The sequence below is a fragment of the Dendrobates tinctorius genome, unplaced genomic scaffold (genome assembly GCF_039654945.1).
Source record: "Dendrobates tinctorius isolate UK_male_01 unplaced genomic scaffold, ASM3965494v1 ptg000005l, whole genome shotgun sequence".
In the NCBI taxonomy this organism is placed as follows: domain Eukaryota; kingdom Metazoa; phylum Chordata; class Amphibia; order Anura; family Dendrobatidae; genus Dendrobates; species Dendrobates tinctorius.
The window spans coordinates 20,090,967-20,112,269 of record NW_027361673.1 but is presented as its reverse complement, the minus strand read 5'-3'; the positions used below and the strand labels follow the sequence as shown (position 1 = coordinate 20,112,269).

The 21,303-nt window shown below is 38.1% G+C and overlaps 1 protein-coding gene across 2 annotated transcripts in view; it reads right to left on the bottom strand.

The window, feature by feature from the left end:
* Positions 1-21,303, bottom strand: part of RBMS3 (RNA binding motif single stranded interacting protein 3) — a 1,042,190-nt gene that overhangs the window by 122,806 nt on the left and 898,081 nt on the right. For both annotated transcript variants that reach the window (XM_073568606.1, XM_073568614.1), the window contains exon 7: positions 6,922-7,028. In XM_073568606.1, coding sequence (XP_073424707.1) covers positions 6,922-7,028 — 107 coding nt within the window. The remainder of the gene's footprint in view (positions 1-6,921; positions 7,029-21,303) is intronic.

Below are 21,303 nucleotides of genomic sequence, written 5' to 3'. Positions count from 1 at the left end.
TATCCTCTTAAGAGACGAAGAGGACGTGAACTTTAGCACCAATAAGAAATATTTATTTTCTGGTATACAAGCCCTATTCATCTATACCTCTGTAAAAACATGGTACAGGCTCCCTTTAACAGGATAGAAAGTAATGCTGTTTACAAGACCTCTAATCTTCATCTATAACCTCAGCTTACAGAACACCTTTAATAATACAGTATTTGTATAGCTTTTGTGTACATCCATTACTTTTAGTGCTCATATTTGTTTTTTGCTTGAATTTCCTCTCTACATATGCTTGAATACGTGATCTAAAAATCTATAATTGTTTGGCTGAAAGCTTTTCTAGTCAATATATGCTTCATGTGTGCTTCGCCATTTATATGTTGTCTCTGAGGGGGATGGAAACAGTTACTAGATGCTAAATGAAAGCTTCTCTGCTGAGCATTGCACTAATCACTTCATGTCTGGAGATAGCAAATGCACCAGTCCTGCACACAGGCATATAAAACAAAAAATAAGTGCCGCCCGTTTTCTTACTAACATAAATGGAAATGTGTGTCTGAATTATAGATGTGCCCAGTGCAGACCCACTAATCACTTCAAATTGTGAGTAGCTGGTCAGGGAGGGGAAAGCTGGCACTATTCATTACAACGTTGACTTGCCTATTTAACTGCATTTGTAGCAAAGTGGGAAAAGACTTCTCCCAAATGATCTTTTCATTTCATTACTTTCAAAATTAATGGCTGAGATTGAGCTGTCTTGCTCATTAATAAAAGACCAAAACTAAAAGGAGATGTATAAGCTTGTGTGCATGTTTCAGAGTGCTTGGAATTAAGTGTGTTGTATAACTACTGTGTATGTGTACTTAATGATACATACAATTGTGCTCAAAAGTTTACATACCCCAGCAGAATTTTTGCTTTCTTGGCCTTTTTTCACAGAATATGAAAGATAGCACTAAAACTTTTTCTCCACTCATAGTTAGTGGTTGGGTGAAGCCATTTATTGTCAAACTACTGTTTTCTCTTTTTAAATCATAATGACAACCCAAAACATTCAAATAACCCTGATCAAAAGTTCAGATACCCTGGTGATTTTGACCTGATATCATGCACAGAAGTTGACACAAATGGGATAGAATGGCTCCTCACCTGTGACCTGTTTGCTTGTAATCAGTGTGTGTGTATAAAAATAAAAGCTGAGTGAGTTTCTGGGATCCAGACAGACTCTTGCATCTTTCATCCAGCCACTGACATTTCTGGATTGTGAGTCATGAGGAAAGCAAAAGAATTATCAAAGGATCTACGGGATAAGTTAGTTGAACTGTATAAAACAGGAAAGGGATACAAAAAGATATCCAATGAATTGATAATGCCAGTCAGCAGAGAGCAAACTATGATTAACAAATGGAAAGTCTGGGGGCTCTGTAAAAACAAAAGCATGGTCAGGCAGATGAACAAAAATTTCATCCACAATTGCCTACAATACGCACAACAGCACAGAGACAAACAGCAAAACTTCTAGAATAAGGCAATTTGGAGTGATGAGACCAAAAATGAACCTTTTTGCCACAACCATAAACATTACATTTGGAGAGAGGTCAACAAGGCCTATGATGAATGGAACACCATTTCTACTGTAAAGCACGGAGGTGGATCGCTGAAGTTTTGGGAATGTGTGAGCTACAAAAACTAGGTCAAAGTTGAAGGAAAGATGAATGCAGCACGTTATCAGCAAATACTGAAGGCAAATTTGCAGTCGTCAGCCTGGAAGCTATGCATGGGACCTACTTGGATGTTCCAACTTGAAAATGATCCAAGACACAGCATTCCAATTTCACCACAGTCTGGTAAATGTGATCATGTGATCACTACTATAAGGGTTTGAAGTGATTAGTATTTCATTCCACTATTCCCTGTCAGTACATTTTGTTAGGTTATATGTTATGAATGAGTCACCGTAGGAGGCAAAAGCAGAAATACAAGCTAAGTCCAGAAAACCAGAGAAGTTGGCAACTATCAGATTGCAGACCCCTGAACCTATCAACACAACTAGCAGTAGCCGTGGGGGGTTCCTACGATGCCCTAGACCCCTCGATCACAGCCGGAGAAATACATAGGCCTAAAGAAAGAAAGGGGAAATCTAAACTGCCCCAGAGCAGACCCCAAAGCAATAGGCAGCCCCCAACATATAATGACGGTGAAGCAAGATGAAAATACTAACACAGACAGAAAGATAGACTGGGCAAAGACGGGGCCCCAAAACTACCTAGATAGGAAAGGACAGGAAGGCTGCTGTCTGCAATCTGCCAAAACCCTATCAAAGACATAAGCCAACCAGCTGATATGAAAAAGGCCCTGAAGCAGCTAGGCTTCAAAAACTGAATCAGCACTCAGGTATTTTCAGAAGACAGAGCTAAATGAATTCAGCACACCCCAGCAGGGAATGGCAGAAATCCAGAAAAACAAAGCAAAAACAAAGTCAAAGCACAAAAGCAAAAGGCCAAGCAGCAAACTTAGCTTTGGAGGAGCAGGAATTCAGACTGGTCTCCAAGGATCCCACAGAGAAATCACCCGCAGAGCAGAAGGGCATCGGCAGCATTATATCCAGTCCGTAACTCCACTCAGCCAGTCACAATCATCAGCCTCAGGTGTTTGACAATCAGGCTCACTACCTTTCTTTACCAGAAGAGGGAGTTCCTCGGGCCTCAGTAATGAAGGGGAAAATGAACTCACAACAGTTATACCTGTGACATGGCCTAAAAACATAATATCCATCAAAGACTTTGGTGGGGACTTTTCTTATGCTTCGTTTGCTGTGGTAACCTGCCAATGGACCAAAAAGAGTCCTCTGTCTCTCACAAATTTATTAGATTCACAGTTGCTATTAATTATGGCATTTAAGGAGTTTATTAGACATAATTAGAAATCTCTCTGATTTTGGTATGTTCTTTTGCATGAAAGGGTTAAATACTCTGAATACAGACATTGGTAACATAACATTAAATGGGTTGTTCTGGACAAATATACTGTAGTTAAATGGGATCTGAGCAGCAGTATCCAAGAATGATTACTACACAGTATGTGGAGTTGTGATGCCTCAGCTTCATACATGGTTTACTTCTGATCACAATGGGTCTGGCAAATAGCCAATCTGACAGGTTGCCTAGTTCATCATTGCAAGTTCTGGCTAAGCATTTTAATCCAATCATTTGCTGTCTCACATTAAACATTTTTTACTGAACGTATTAAAGAGAAGAATATTAGTAATATCATTTTTTTATTGTTTAATATAGGTTACTGGTATTTATCATTAAAAGGAGTTGTCCAAGAAAAAAAGAAAAGTTTTCCAAGGGCTTGGTGCTGTAAAGAAAACAAACCTAAGTCATACGAACCTACTGGAATGCACCCGGATCCAGCACAAGCCGTTGTGTGGGCTGTATTGACATAGGAAGAGGAGACTTCACCTTTCCACCATCAACATGAGCACTTTGGCCTATGATCAACAGCAATGTTCAGGTAACTTGAGCATCACATTATCTAATGTTTTTCTGAGAATGTGCTGTATAGGCCTGTCATAGGCTACACTGGTCCTGCTGCTGGTGGAACGGTGACATATCCTCTCCCTGTTTCAGCGCCGACCACAGAGTGGCATATGTTGAATTCAGGTGGGTACTGGTAGGTGATTATTATGTAGTTTGATTTTTTTTTTGCAGCTCCAAACCCCTTGGGAACTTTTTTTTTGCCTCAGCATCCAACCCCTTTAAGTGCTTACATTTAATGTATGTCCAGTTAAATAGGTGTTCTCAAGAAAAATGCATTCTATAAATATCACTGAAATGTGTAATAGATGGAAAATCTCTCTATAATCAACACGTAAATGTAGAATGGGATTCTTCCATACTGCCTTGTTCTTCATGGAGGCAGAAAGGGAACGTGAATGACTCTCCATTATATTTATAGGACTCAAGGAAACTGCCATACCAAGATATCAGGTGTCATGGGATCCCAGTTCTCCACATAAGTTCAGGTCCCACAGGTAGGACCTGCATATATCAGCTATTTGTATCCTGTCGTGCCAATGAGCCATAGATGCCCGTATTGAGAATAGCCTTAAATTATTAGCCAATCATATCACCAAGTATAACTAAATATCAATGCTGTTCCACACATTGTAATGTAATAAAAAAATTAGATGCGGTCACAAACCCTACAGCACTCAGCCCCCTTTCATCATCGGGGTGGCTGAGATGTTCTGTGCCACTGCACAGGTTGCAGACCAATAACATCTCCACTAATACCCCTTCAAAATAAGTACATGAGTTATTGACAAATTGCTTTTTGTTTGGAGGAAAAACATATTTTACACTTATTTGTTTTTCTGGACTTAGATATCAGGGTTGAAGTGTCCTTTAATCCTAAAAATCCTCTAGTGCCAGTCTAGTCTTTCCAGATGTACAGCAGATAAATAGACAAGGCATTTACAAAGCAAGCTATTGATATGCTAATTTATTTTCCAAGTTTACACACATTTTGTTTTTACATCCTAGCACATTTATAGCCAGAAATTTAAAGCCATCCAGGGACTGCTTAAATATATAATAGCTGTACAACTGGCACTATAATTTTTGTGCCACCCTACATTTAAGCTAAATTATGCCACTTGCATTCACAGTGAAGAGATCCTCACTTGAACTTTTTACCTCTTCCTTTGAATACTGATTGAATTTTAAAAGGAATTTTGGCTGAAACTTTATTCTACCCATTTGCTGATATGCCCAGAAACATACTACAGATGGAACACTTTAGATATTAAATAAATTAATTCAGAAAGCTAAACATTGAAAACAGTTGTAAATCAGTTAGAGTTACTCACATGGGATAACTTACAATAATCTATATTCTTTTATTGTGTTTAATCAGGGGCTTGGTAAATTTAGCAGCAATGCAGGTCTAAGGCTGGTTTCACATTTAGCATTCAGGGGCTTTGTGGAGGGCTGCATACTTCCTCTGTTAAGCCCCACCTACTTCCGCATACCTCTGCATGCATCCTGTGCACCTATCTTTAACATTGGGTACGCAGGACATGCGGATGTATGAGGATGCGTTGTTTTGACGCACCCGTCATCTGCGCAAAATGCAACTTGTTGCGTTCCCGTGCAGTCGGCGGGCACGTCAAAACAACGCATCCGCATACATCCACATGTCCTTTGTACCCAATGTTAAACATAGGTGCGCAGGACGCATGCAGAAATATGCAGAATTAGGCAGGGCTTAACAGAGGAATTACACAGCCCTCAGCAAAGCCCCCGAACGCCAATGTGAACCTAGCCTAAGAGATATACTGGACATAATCCATTTTTGAAGCAAGTCAATGTCTTATCCTTTGACTAGTCTTATAGTGCAACTATGGGTAATAGCCAAGTCTGAAACTCATATACACACAGCGGTACAGTAGACAAATTACAGAAGAGTTTGGCTGGCTCAATGAGATGCTTTTGATGCAACTATGGGGGCTAGAGAATGAAATACAGTTGGTCTCCTTATGGAGATTATTGGAGCATTATCTTTTGTTGGCAATGCTTCATGGGCAAATGTACGTAATGAAAGAAAATTAAAGGGGTTATCCAGGTCTGTATTATTTTTTTACTGTGGTCCTAAGAACTAACAGACAGGTAACTGCTTACAACCTGCCCGTTCTGCCCAGAGTAGATCTCTGCTGGGAGAGTGATCATTGACCACTGCTGCTGACAATCTTGCTGCTTCCATTGATGTTACATCAACAGAGAAGTGGCTTCTCTTCCACTCTGCTGGGTTGATGGGGCTGGACTGTCAATGTCATTCACCAGCTCTCCGATGCATAACTGTGGGAAGCCAGCTGTCAATCAGCATGATGTTATACCCCATCAATAGAGAAGCCTGGAAGAAGAAGTGCTGCCCTGTTAACTTGGAGCAGCTGATTTGCTGGCAGGAGTAGTCAGTGACTGCTCTGAGCCTGCGATAGACTGAGCAGGCAGGTACTTGCCAACTAGGTAGCAAGTACCTGCCTGTTAGTTTTTTATCTCATAGTAAAAAATATTTTGTTCTGGCTTAAATAATCAAAAATACTCAACCAATAAAATATAACATTTATTAATGATGATTAAAAGGAAACTAAACATACATTTCCCAAACAAGGAAATATATAGTTGCTGAAGTGGTATGGATGTCCACTACTATGCCACACAAATACAGAACTCAGGAGGTCAGGGTGCAAAAAAGGGCCTAGTTACTTCCCTATATGATTTACCCTATCAATAGCCCAACCTACCTGTATAGGTTTGGCACTCTAGATCAAGAATGCAAACTTGATTATGTTGGACACTTGTTATATCTCTCACTTTATTGGCTTTTTTGTTAGTTTAGTTCTGGATTTCCCCTTTAATATTGAACTTATAAAGTAGCTATTTCTACTAGGTGAAATTTCGAGATAGATTTTGTTGTAGAGACCTAAATTGTATACTTCTTCTCATGTATCTTTGTCAAAAGCTTCCATAATTAGCTGGTCTCCATAAGGAGAGCCCTGACAACATCAAGGGGACAGCTGTCCATAGAACCAATTAGATTGTTTTATTTGCATTAAAAAATAAATAAATCTTTAATCTGATTGTACCTATTCAGCAGTTTTGATAAGCCCATACCACACGGTATCCATTTTTTTAATAACAAACAGTCAGAACTAACTCAAATTGTTATGTACACATAACTGCCACCAGCAGTGTGGATTTACTCACCATCCAACATCAATGTTTTCTTATTTATTTCTTTATTAATTTATTTATTCATTTAAAGAAAAAGTCAAGCATTTAGATAAAAAGAGATTTTGACAGGGATTTGCAAGAGTTAAGTTATGCATTCTTTTCTAGAGGTGAAAATATAGATAATAGTAACACATACCTCTCCATCTCTAGGCCACGGCCTACCATTTTGTGTGTATTTACTCTGATTTTGCCTCTTTTTTTGTCCTCCATCAGCAAATTTACACAGTAAAGGCTCTGGTGGAGCTGAAATGACAAAACACCAGGATATATCATTAAAATCCTCCACAAGTCATGATCCTGTCAGCAGATCTCTATGTTCTCCATGCTACAAATCTGTTAAAGCTAGATCGTTGCTAGTTAAGATGTTTTACCTTTCCCCAGCTTGAACTCCTGGCCGTGTTTTTACTGTGTGAAGGTAAAAATACAAGACAAATACATTTCTATATATTGCTCTTTATATCTGCTTCTTACATATACAGTACACAGCATAAATGAGTATAACAATTTGAAAGGTAAGATTTTCATCAATGTCTCACTGATTACAAGAACCATTTCCATATTTTGACAAGACAGTTTTATAAAACACTAGAGGTAGGCCCGATACTATCGCATCAGGAGGGAAGTGTGTGTGTGGGGTGTGTGTGAGTACGTGTGTGTACGTGTGTGTGTACATACTGTATGTGTGTGTGTGTGAGTACATTTGTGTGTACGTACATGTGTGTGTGTGTGTGTCCCTCAGCTGCCTGCCCACCCACCTCCGTGCAGTCACAGCCGGCAAGAAAGAGTGATTTGTGGCCTGGGCTGGAGATGTGAGTACATGTGTGTGTACGTGAGTACGTGTGTGTGTGTATGTGAGTATGTGTGTGTACATGAGTACGTGTGTGTATGTGAGTACATGTGTGTGTGAGTACGTGTATATGTGAGTACGTGTGTGTATGTGAGTACGTGTGTGTGTATGTGAGTACGTGTGTGTATGTGAGTACATGTGTGTGTATGTGAGTACGTGTGTGTGTGAGTATGTGTGTATGTGAGTACGTGTGTGTGCATGTGAGTACGTGTGCGTATATGTGAGTACGTGTGTGTGTATGTGAGTACGTGTGTGTATATGTGAGTACATGTGTGTATGTGAGTACATGTGTGTGTATGTGAGTATGTGTGTGTGTATGTGAGTACGTGTGTGAGTATGTGTGTGTATGTGAGTACGTGTGTCTGTATGTGAGTACGTGTGTGTGTGTATGTGAGTATGTGTGTGTTTATGTGAGTACGTGTGTGTATGTGAGTGCATGTGCGCATGTATGTGAGTGTGTTTGTACTTAGTTGTGTGTGTGTGCACGTGTGTGTGTACGTACATGTGTGTATGTATGTGTGTGTGTACGTACATGTGTGTACGTGTGTGTGTACGTTTGTGTATGTGTGTGAGTACGTGTGTGTATGTGAGTATGTGTGTGTATATGTGAGTACGTGTGTGTATGTGAGTATGTGTGTGTATATGTGAGTACGTCTGTGAGTATGTGTGTGTATGTGAGTACGTGTGTGTGTGTGTATGTGAGTACATGTGTGTGTGTGAGTATGTGTGTATGTGAGTATGTGTGTGTATGTGAGTATGTGTGTGTGCATGTGAGTACATGTGTGTATATGTGAGTACATGTGTGTGTATGTGAGTACGTGGCTCTATGTTGAAAAAGGAAATGCTATCATCACTCTGTGCCATTGATAGATGTGCATTTTTTCTAAAAGCACAGTGCCTAAAGTGAAACATGGTGGGACACTGTTCTTATGACAGGCCTCATTAGTGTTGCTAGTGTCAGGGAGCTAGATATTGATATTTTATTCTCCTATATATACAGTACTGTGCAGCAGTTTTTTCCTCAACTATCTAAAACTTTTGTATAGTAAGTCTGCTTGAAAAATGGAAATGTTATTATTTTATTTTTAAAAATTGAAAAAATGCAAAGTGAATGAACAAAAGAGAAATCTAAATCAAATAAATGTTTGGTGTGATCTTCTGTGCCTTCAAAATAGCTCAAAAGCATCAGTTCTTCTAGTGACACTTGCACACAGTTTTTGAAGGAACTCAGTGGATAAAATGCTGCCAACATTTTGGAGAACTAACCACAGATCTTCTTGGACATTAGATTGCGCAAATCCTGCTGTCTTTTCATGTTATGCCGGACAGACTTGATGATGTTGACATAAAGGCTTTGTGGAAGCATATCATCACTTCCAAGACTCATTGTTCTTGTTTACTTTGAAGATATTTTTTTTAGTGACATCCGTTGTATGTTTGGGGTTGTTGTCTGCTGCAGAATAAATTTGGAGACAATCAGATGCCTACTTTATGGTATTGCATGACAAACCTTTATCTGCCTGTAACTCTCATTATTTAAGACACCATTTATGTTTAACAATTCCCTAACTCAATTTGTTGAAATGCGGTACCAAACTTGCAAAGCATCTCCACCATGCTTCTCTTTTGCCAGCAAACATCTCAATAGTGTACTACTTTCCAACCATTGAGAAAACAAACTGGCTTTTGTTGCAGCCAAATATTTAACATTTTGACTAGTCAGTCAAGAGCAGCTGCTGCCATTTTTCTGAACTCCAGGATCTTTGTTGTCCTGCATAGTTGAGTTGCTTGGACTTGTTTATGTGATGAAGATATCCCTTTGGGCCACAATTCTTTTATGAAGACCACTCCTAGACAGATATCTCCAAACAGTAGATGAGTGTAGCTGGGTCTCACTGGTTGTTGATAGTTCTGAGCTTATAGAACTGCTGGACGCCTTCCAAATTGGAAGGGAAGTAAGCATGATGTATCTTTCATCTGCTGCAGTAAGTTTCCTTGTCCAGCCATTGTGCCTATGGTACTTAAGTTTGCCCATTTTTTGTTTTCCTCAATGCTGATAAATACAGTAGCTGATTATTCATTAAGCAACACCATCAGGGAAGCGTCTGATTAGCTTTAAATTTATTCAGCGGACAAAGAACAAAGAGTTCTGGGAGTGATGACATGGCCCTCACACAAAAATTATCTCAAGATCATCGAGTCAGTTTTTTTGTGTCCATTGGATAAATGTCCTGCAAATGCATTTACTGAATGCTTCTGAAAATGCTTAGTTATTTTGCTTATGCAGCGAGCAAGTATTAAAAAAGCTTGATGCTTTCCAATCCTTACAACTAGGCTCCCTAGTTATTTAATCTCCATTCCCTATTTATCCTCTTTTTAACTCGAATACAAATTCTTATTATTATTTGATATTACTCTAATGAAAAAGCTTACATCATCATTACAACTGCCACTGAGACAACCGGGGATGAACAGAATATATCACTAGTAATTGAGCATTCCAATATAATATAATGTAGGCACATCATTCAATCCTTCAGTCATGTTTTATGCTGTAATCTAATCATACAAATGAGAAATAGTAGAAAACAGCACCATCTCATTCAACTTTTGTTGTTCTAAATGACTCAAAATATGGGCATCTACGCATTGAAGGACACAGACAGAAGTGGTATCTTGTCCATGAATAATATATGCAGTCCAATAACTCATCATAATGCAAAATTTCACCTACTTTGGAGGTGAAAATGGGCCCCCTTAACTTTTGGATCCCTGTGCACAGGTTGCTCCAATGATATCTCTGCCCTTGCATCTAAGGGGCAAAAAATGATAATGCTTATTTTAATACAATTCTGTGGTTTTGTTTCAGTAGTATTAAACAAAAGTATTATTTTTTTTCAATCACATCAGTCACTTCTATATGAGGTAATGGTAATAATGCTTTCTGGATTACATTTTTTAAAAAAAAAAATTCTAACCGTAGAGTATAATTTACTTAGTTTTGGCTTTGATAGTAGCAGATAAACTACAATTATTTATTGAAACAAGTTGCAAGTTTCCCGATTGAAAAGCAGGGGTGACCATTCCTGTGAAGTAGGGTGCCCGTCAGAATGAAAGGTGATGTCAATAGCGACGCATGCAATAGGAATATTGAAAAACTATTAGAAATACGTTATTTGTTTCAGCTCATCGGGCTTCATGCATAATTATCTTTGTGTTGCTCTTGCACTGTATTTGAAATTAATTTGACTATGTCCCTTGACTTATCACTTTCTGTGCATTCCCATATCCTTATAATTGCAGCCATTAATTGCATCCATACCCTCCTTTTTGTTTATCTCTATTTTGTCTGTTTGGATCTCTTTTATTCCATGTCTATTTTTAAAATGTTTTTTTAAATAAATATATATTATATTTTACATGTATTCCCCATTTAGCATTTTACTTTTCTTTTCATATTCCATTTGCATTAATGCCTTGTGACAGTATAATTTGCGTTATAGGTTTAGGTTTTTTTGTATAAAAGCCAAAGTAGGAAATTCAGCTGTCACTTTGAGGTAAATTAGGTCAGTGAGAGGACAGCACAGCTTGCATATTAGCCATAGAGATGAGGTGAGCAAGCCATAAAAAAATCAAGAAACTGTACAGATAATCTGTGAAATGATAGCTGTGAAATGTTATTGTGTAAGAAAAAGTGAATAAGACAGTTTCAATTGATAGTGAGAGAAAAACAGGAGAGTCACTGTGTCTGTGTGCCAAGTCAATGGCGAGCCACATAGCTGGTAGCTGCTGCTTAGTTGAATCAGTGTGGTTATAGTGCTTCTGCAATTCAATCCTCCTTTTTTGAATTTATGCAGAAAAAAGTCAACAATATTGCTGAAAAAAATTTACTTCTGTGACTACCTTACAAAGTTTTTTTTTCACACCTGTTTGACATACATACATGCTTACGGGATTTTGCTGTTGTTATTGTTTTGCATTTACCAAGAATTTTTTTCTTGGTTGCTCTTTTTGGAAAGGGGCAAATTATGTATTTACAGAAAAATAAAATTAAAAATGAAAAAGTCTAACATTATAGTGTGTAATTAAACAGGCTGCTTGTTACTACCAGCTACCATCATTTACCCATATCCGCATCTGTGGAGGAACTTTGAAATATCTAATGGTATTCTTGCATTAAAGAGCTTAAAAGGAGTTGGCTACAATCCTAGAAAAGTTCAGTAACGTACAGTACATCTTTTCAGTGCACTTGGAGGCTTTGGAGTGCATTCAATTTATGGCAAACTGATTGCAGCAATGGGAATTTCCCAACTACATTCAGCTAAATTGTCAAAGTCAAATTTCAGACGATTCATCATCACTAATATGCAAATATGATATTTGTAATGATAATGCTACTTATTTAACCCCTGTTATGTCTTATAACTTGCTATGTCTTGTTAGTTTATTGTATTTTATATGATCAAGTTGATTTAGTCACACACAGAGCCTTCATTTGTTCAGAATCAAGTTTTAACACACATTTGTTACCTACAAAAATTATTTAATAATGAAACAGGAAGAAAATATATTTGTACCATGTTAGCATATAGAAAGGAAAATATTAAAACTTGAGTGTCCTCAGTGGTTGACACCTTTTAATGGCTAACTGACAAGATGGTAACACATTGCAATCTTTTGAGACTCCTCAGGTCTCCCGGGGGGGACGCCGCTGATCGCGGCCGGGTGTCAGCTGATTATTACAGCTGGCACCCGGCACTATGTGTCAGGGGTGGTCACAGCTACACCCAGCATGTTAACCCTTGGCACACTGTGATCAAACATGATCGCAGTGTACCGGGGGTTTAGAGAAGCATCGGCAGGGAAGGGGCTCCCTCCATGCTTCCCTGAGACCCCCAGCGATGTGCTGCGCTGCTCTGGGGGCCTCCTCCCCTGCAGGTTCCCAGATCCAATATGGCCATGGGGGCCTTCGGGGGGCCTGCAGGTAGGTGGCTTCCTCAGTGCCTGCAGATAACAGGCATGAGGAAGCCTTGTGCAGCGCCTGTCAGATCGCTAATTTATTACAGTTCTGTGTGACATGTCAGATCAGCGATCTGACACATGACAGTGATGTCCCCCCCGGGACAATGTAATAAAGTAAAAAAAAAAAAGTGTAAAAATAATTTATAAAAAATCGTTAAATAAATAATAAAAAAAAAATATTCCCTAATAAATTTATTTTTTGGAAATAAAAAAAAACAATAAAAGTATACATAATTAGTATCACCACGTCCTTAACATCCCATCCTATAAAACTGTCCCATTAGTTAACACCTTTAGCGAACCCCTTAAAAAATAAAAATACAAAGCAAAGCAAAAATATAATGCTTCATTATCATACCGCCGAACAAAAGGTACAATAATGCGCCATCAAAAAGACAGATATAAATAACCATGGTACCACTGAAAACATCATCTTGTCCCGCAAAAAATGAGCTGCCACACAGCATCATCAATGAAAAAATAAAAAAGTTATAGCTCACAGAATAAAGCGATGCAAAAATAATTATTTTTTTTATATAAAATTGTTTTCATTGCATAAAAGCACCAAAACATAAAAAATGACATAAATGAGGTATCGTTGTAATCATACTGACCCGAAGAATAAAACTGCTTTATCAATTTTACCACACGCAGAACAGTGTAAACGCACCCCCCAAAAGAAATTCAGGAAATACTGTTATTTGTTCAATCTGCATCCCAAAAATCGGAATAAAAAGCGATCAAAAAAGTCATGTGCCCGAAAATGGTACCAATAAAAATGTCATCCAGCAAAAAATAAGATCTCACATGACTCGGTGGGTCGAAATATGGAAAAATTATAGCTCTCAAAATCTGGTGATGCAAAAACTATTTTTACAATAGAAAGCATCTTTTATCGTATGACAGCTGCCAAAAATAAAAACCTGCCATAAATAGTAAATCAAACCCCCCTTTATCACCCCCTTAGTTAGGGAAAAATAATAAAATTAAAAAAAGTATTTATTTCTATTTTCCCATTAGGGCTAGGGTTAGGGTTAGGACTAGGGCTAGGGCTGAGATTAGGGTTAGGGTTGTGCTGGAGATAGGATTGGAGTTATAATTGGGGGGTTTCCACTGTTTGGGCACATCAGAGGCTCTCCAAACGCGACATGACATCCGCAGAACATTCCATCAAAGTCTGCATTCCAAAATGTCACTACTTCCCTTCCAAGCCCCGACGTGTGCCCATACAGTAGTTTTCTCCTACATATGGGGTTTCAGTGTACTCAGGACAAATTGGACAACAACTATTGAGGTCCAATTTCTCCTGTTACCCTTGGCAAAATAAAAAATTGGGGACTAAAAGAGCGTTTGTGGAAAAAATATGATATTTTTATTTTCACGCCAGCCAAAAAAGTCAAATGGCGCTGCTTCCTTTCCGAGCTCTGCCATATGCCCAAATAGTCGTTTACCCCTACATATGGGGTATCAGCATACTCAGGACAAATTGCACAATAACTTTTGGGGTCCTGTTACCCTTGGGAAACTAAAAATTGGGGGTGAAAAGATCATTTTTGTGGAAAAATTATGATTTTTTAATTGTACCGCTGTACGTTATAAACTTCTATGAAACCCTTGGGGGTTCAAAGTTCTCACCACACATCGAGATAAGTTCCTTTGGGGGTCTAGTTTTAAAAATGGTGTCATTTTTGGGGGTTTCCACTGTTTTGGCACATCAGGGGCTTTCCAAACGCGACATGGTGTCCAATCTCAATTCCAGCCAAAAAATTCAAATGGTGCTCCTTCCCTTCCGAGCTCTGCCCTGCGCCCAAATAGTCGTTTACCCCCACATATGGGGTATCAGCGTACTCAGGACAAATTGCACAATAACTTTTGGCATCCTGTTACCCTTGGGAAACTAAAAATTGGGGGTGAAAAGATCATTTTTGTGGAAAAAATATGATTTTTTAATTGTACAGCTGTATGTTATAAACTTCTGTGAAGCCCTTGGGGGTTCAAAGTTCTCACCACATATCTAGATAAGTTCCTTGGGGGGGTCTAGCTTCCAAAATAGGGTCACTTGTGGGGGGTTCCCACTGTTTAGGCACATCAGGGGCTCTCCAAATGTGACATGGCGTCCAATCTGAATTCCAGCCCATTTTGCATTGAAAAAGTCAAATGGCGCTCTGCCATGTGCCAAAACAGTAGTTCCCCCCCACATATCAGGTATCAGTGTACTCATGACAAATTGCACAATAAATTTTGCATCCAATTTCTCCTGTTACCCTTGGTAAAATAAAAAAATGGACCTGAAGTAATTTTTTTGTGAAAAAAGTTAAATGTTCATTTTTTTTAAACATTCAAAAAATTCCTGTAACGCACCTGAAGGGTTAATAAACTTCTTGAAATGTGGTTTTGAGCACCTTGAGGGGTGCAGTTTTTAGAATGGTATCATTTTTGGGTATTTTCTATCATATAGACCCCTCAAAGTGACTTCAAATGTGATGTGGTCCCTAAAAATAAAATGGTGTTGCAAAAATGAGAAATCGCTGGTCAGCTTTTAACCCTTATAACTTCGTAACAAAAAAAATATTGGTTCCAAAATTGTGCTGATGTAAAGTAAACATATGGGAAATGTTATTTATTAAGTTTTTGTGTGCCATATCTCTGTGATTTATTGGCATAAAAATTCAAATTTGGAAAATTGCAAAATTTTCTAAATTTTTGCCAAATTTACATTTTTTCACAAATAAATGCAAGAGATATCAATTAAATTTTACCACTAACATGAAGTACAATATGTCATAAGAAAACATTGTCAGAATCACGGGGATCCATGGAAGCATTTCAGAGTTATTACCTCATAAAGGGACAGTGGTCAGAATTGTAAAAATTGGCCCGGTCATGAACGTGATTAGTATGGAAAGTTTGCTATTTTTACCATCTTTTCAGTTATTATTAAAAAAGGTACCAACAACCAACCACTGGGGACTCTCAGTTTTATATATTTTTTTTAATAATAACATTTTATTGCATTATGTACCAGTCCAGCACTCTTTTTAGAGTCCACTTCTAGGAAACTGCATGAAGTTAAAGGAGACCAAATTATATAAAACATTTCTTAAATTGATACAATCAAGGAAAATTTTAAAAAAATATAAATGAAATGAAAGCTCAAATATTTAAAAAAAAGGAGACTGGAGTTAGCTTAGCCCCTTCACCACCAGGGGATTTTCCATTTTTGCACTTTTGTTTTTTGCTCCCCTCCTTCACAGAGCCATAACTTTTATTTCCATCAATATGGCCATGTGAGGGCTTGTTTTTTGAGAGATGAGTTTTACCTCTGAACTACACCATAGATTTTACCATATACTGTACTAACCATAAGGATACAGCCTTCCCAAAACCTGTCTGATGACAAATGCATTTCTTGCAGGATGCAGCAGGCCGCTACTAATAAAGGAAGGGGCAGCACAGGTGCAAACTACTAATAAAAACAGCCACCAAAAACACCTACCAGATTATGAAGGGGTTTACTGCCTACTAGAAACAATTGCACACCAATAGGGCTTGGGTATAATGCCAGTCACACAGGTATATGCGATGTAAAGTGTCCGACTTACAGCCTTTTGATGATGCCCATTGATGATTCCTCTTGATTACATTCCAGAGGCTTTCAATGGAATTCATGTCTGGAGATTGGGCTGCCCATGACAGGGATTTGATGTGTTGGTCCTTCATCCACACATTGATTGACCTAGCTATGTGGTATGGCGCATTGTCCTGCTGGAAAAACGAGTCCTCAGAGTTGGGGAACATTGCTAGAGCAGAAGGAATCAACTGTTTTTCCAGGATAACATTGTATGTAGTTCATTCATACGTCCTTCGCAAAGATTAACCTGCCCAATTCCAGCCTTGCTGAAGCATCCCCAGATCATCACCGAATCTCCACCAAATTTCACAGTGGGTGCAAGACACTGTGGCTTGTATGCCTCTCCAGGTCTCTGTCTAACCATTAGATGAGCAGGTGTTGGGCAAAACTGAAAATTAGACTCATCAGAGAAGATTATCTTACTCCAGTCTTCTATGGTCCAATCCTTATAGTCTTTGACAAACTTCAGCCTGGCTCTCCTTTGCTTCTCATTGATGAAAGGCTTTTTTCTAGCTTTACATGACTTGAGCCCTGCCTCTAGGAGCCTGTTGCAAACTGTTCTTGCCATGCACTTCACCCCAGCTACCATTTGTCATTCCTTTTGTAGGTCACTTGATGTCATCTTGTGGTTGCTGAGTGACATTCGAATAAGATGATGGTCATCCCAGTCAGTGAAGAGTTGTTTTCACCCTCTTTCAGTCTGTAGCTTTGTTGTCCAAAATTTCTGCTGCTTGACCTTGTTGTAATGGACTGCCATATTAGAAATTTTAAGGATGGAGGCAACATGACGCTCATTGTATCCCTCTGCTAGTAAAGCCAGAATTGAGCCCTTCTTTGCCTCACTCAAGACTTTTCTTTTCAACTCCTTTGGCATGGTTAAAAGTTATTTTTTAATTCCTATTATTTTTAGGATATTACTAGCACTTGTTTTGCCATTCAGCTTGTCCTATTGCAAGAGGATTGTGAACACCACAGTAGGGTTTTTTCATACTTTCCTTTGTTAAATAAGATTTGGTTCAGGTGGTCACCATCAGAAGCACATTAAGTAGAATGAGGTGTACTCTGTTTGGAATTCTACTGACACTGGAATAGAATGACTGTCAGACATGTAGAGAAGCTGATTTTTATAAAACTGGGCAGTGGTCTCTTAATTTTTGCCAGAGCCATATGTTATTATATAAAATCAGTTAAGGGTATATTCCTGTGTAATACATAGAAACAAAAGGGGGAAACCAGAAGTAGCAGCCAAAGAAATAAAACCTTTCATAGCTTCCTTTTGTGTGACAATTGCTGGTTAATTAAATATATAGTGAGCCACCCAGATTAACTCTTTAAAAGCAGCTACAGATGTAGTCAAGTTTACCTTAACACAGATATCAAAGCACTGGGATATTTCAGCATAAACAAGTGTCATTTGACACAACTCTACATCAGTCAATGGTTTATGCAATATAAAGTTATCTTAATCCATTTAAATCAGATAACTTTTTTTGACAAGTTATCAAGATGGTGTGTTATTTGTCAAGTTAAACTTGGCTGCACTTGTATGCCAGTCAGTATATATTAACCCATTGTAGGTAGATACTTCCTATTCTTGCAAATACACTTTTTAGATGCAGCTATGCCCTCTCCTTCTAATGAACCCTTGAGATGCAGATGTTTCCTCATCCTTTATTTGGGAAATATGGTAAATACCAGATGGGCCCATTCAGCAGTGAGCCACATTGACATGCAACACTTCCAACAGTATTAGAATCCTGTTAATATCTGTTGAGTAGTAGAGAGCCATCAAAAACACTAAGGAAGTCCCATGGGGTAATTATTGTTTTCATTTGGCATCCCTCCTTTGGTTTTTTTGCGGAATTCATTTTGATAATATTTATATTTATTTTTATATTTCTTATTTTATTAGTTATTGAATACCTTTTTGTTTTATTTATGTATTATCTTTGATCTTCATATATTGCACAGATTTTTTTGTACTAGGCACTTTACTCAGTATGAGATATGTTCTATTTTTTATGCTAGCGTGTTTGCTGTTTTACTGTATATGATGAGATGGGGGTATTTTTTTCTCCAACATTAATCATGATGTTTTGGTAGGTCTTGTATTTAGTTTTCTGCTGTTTTTCACTTTTTAATTGTTTTGAATGATTTTTTTTGCCACTTGAATTACTTGTAGCTATTTATCTTATAAACTTAATCTTATATCTTAATTTTTATTCAGTGTGCAAGACCTGCTTTTTTATAGCTATCTTTTTCATGTGCTGTTCATGTCAACCTGTGTTAGGGTACCATGTTTAACGATGGCACTATGTAGCAGATGCACATGAACTCTGAAGGCTAGACCTATCTTGCTTCTTTTTTTATCGTATGGTTTGGGGATTGATTTGCACGCTACATAAGCAGGTGATTTGTTAGGGAAACCTTGTTTGACATTTTTCTCATTATTCACTCACCACATTGGGATGTAAAAGAGCTGAATTTCTTAAATTTGATTCTTTCATTTATAAACTGTATAAGATAAGATGAAGTTTCTTAAATAAATACTGATAATTGCATATCCGCCTTATGAATAAATGTAATTTATTGACTTAAGTATAGTAATTTATACATTTGGATAAAGATTTTATCCTAAGAAAGCTATTCATTAAAATCTAAAATTTAGTAAAAAGTTGTTTCCCAACATAAATCGTTTAAAATTGTTTCCTGATATAATGATTCACATTAGTAACAATTATAGCACCCTTCTTTCACCCATTTGCAAATCCACCTTTTTTTGGGCAGGGATGGACAGACGGAGTACTAGCATGGTCTATGTGGACTTAAACACAATGCACTACTAAGACAAGGAGGATCACGAGGTATGGCACTGCTGTCAACCCACAGAACAAATCAGATTGGTGAAGGGTGAGTTAATGGCCTTGAAAGGATAAAAACTTAGGTCTGGATTCATCATTTACCATAAAACAGGTGTAAAGTCAAAAATCATTTGTGCAAGAAGTTTGTGACTTTTGACGTTTCTATGAGAGTCGCGGGCAGTTCTTTTAAAATGAGCAGAGCAAGAAGGCGCAGAGGTGGGATAGGGCATGGCTTCACCTACCCAACAAATTAATCAAAAGTGGCAGCGTTTCTTATACAAGAACTGTTATCTTATTCCCTGACCAGAATAACATTTCAAGCAAAGTACATGGAGACATACGCCACTAATAAGGGGTGTTGAATTAACTAAATTACATTAATTGAGGCATTGGTGTCTAAAATGCATTTTTTGGGCTGAGTAGCCTGAAAATGGTGATTCATAGAACTTTATTTTTTTACATACTAAATGACAAAACCTTTTTACAATTTACAATTGCAAATATTGTAATTCTTTAAAAAATTTTTGCTTTTATAATTTTTAGCCACCTTAAGGAACTTGGATCTAAAATGTTCTAATTGCTTATTCTATATACTGCAATAGCGCTTTTTTGCAGTAAATAGCAAAGCATATGATCATCTTCGATGCCCAGTTTCACAGAAGTACCAATATGGCTGTCATGGGAATTTTCAGCAGGATCCCAGTTTAACCAATACCTCTGACAACAACATTGTGAGTTTGCAACAGTTTTTTTTGCAAAGAATGGTCTGCGTGAATACACATCACTAAGGCTAGTGTCACACTAGCGTATGGAGGAGCTGCGGAGGGCTGCGGGCTTCCTCCATGAAGCCCCGCCCACGGCTGCACCTCCTCCGGTCAGCTCCGCCTCTGTCGGCATGCGGCCTGCGTACCATATCTTTAGCAGGTCATGCAGATGTATGCAGATGCCTCTGCATGCGTTGTTTTGACAGTGCAGTGACCTGCGCTGAATTCAGCATGTTGAATTTTAGTGCGGTCACCGCACCGTCAGAACGACGGATGCGGAGACATCCGCATACATCGGCATGGCCTTCGTACCTAATGCTAAAGATAGGGTACATAGGCTGCATGCCGAAAGAGGTGAAGCTGACCGAAGGAGGTGCAGCCATGGGCGGAGCTTCATGGAGGAAGTCCGCAGCCCTCCGCAGCTCCTCCATATGCTAGTGTGAAACTAGCCTAACATGGATAATTTTTGGATAATTTTTTAAATTAAAAAAAATAAAGTCTGCTAGTTCATCAATGGCCTGTTGTTTTTTATTGGCTTCCTATCCTTTTCTTTGGTGAGGTCACTTTGAAATGACTCAGGTTGTGTTTGTGTTAAAGAGCTTAAAAGGTGTTGAATACAGTCCTATGAGAATTTTTTTGGAAAACCATGGTGAATTTGAATTTTGAAAGGATTCTCTGAATCAGTTACATAGTTAGCGAGGGATTTGTAGTGGTCTCACAAATAACCTTTAAGCATGTCAATAGCATACTGGATTACTCTCTTTGCCATTTTATTCAGTTACTCCAGAAGGTTAATAATCATCTATGTGTGAAACTACAGTAGGATTTACATAATACACATAACTGAAACTAACTGCTCCTAGATACACCATCATGTGAATGAACAAACATTAATTAATTAGAACCTTCGTAAACAAGTCATGTTGTGTTTGTATGCATTTGAAAATACAATATTGAGTTTGAAGCAAACGTTAAATTATTGAATCTCTTGTTAGAATAAAAGAAGGGACAAAACAGGCACTTAAGTTCTGCTAAAGGAAGTAATACCATTGAAGGCAAGTCTGCCTTGCACTGTGCCTTCAGAGACTACTCTGGTTCTTTGATGCCAACATCCAATCTAAATACTTAATATTATAAGATGGAAATGCGAACAGAGTAAAGACAGATTTTTCTTTTAGCACTTTAAAACAAATTGCTGTCACCACCAGGGATTTCAAGAAATGTGTACTCTATAATGCAAGATTGCCACATTTCCAAGACTTGTATCTATCTCTGTCCATCTGTATGCTTTCATATACATTATATTTATCTGACAGGAGCTCGGTTAAAGGATAAGACACGATGCAGTTGTTTGTCATAAGCTGCAGATAAAGAAACAAATTTCTAGGTTGTA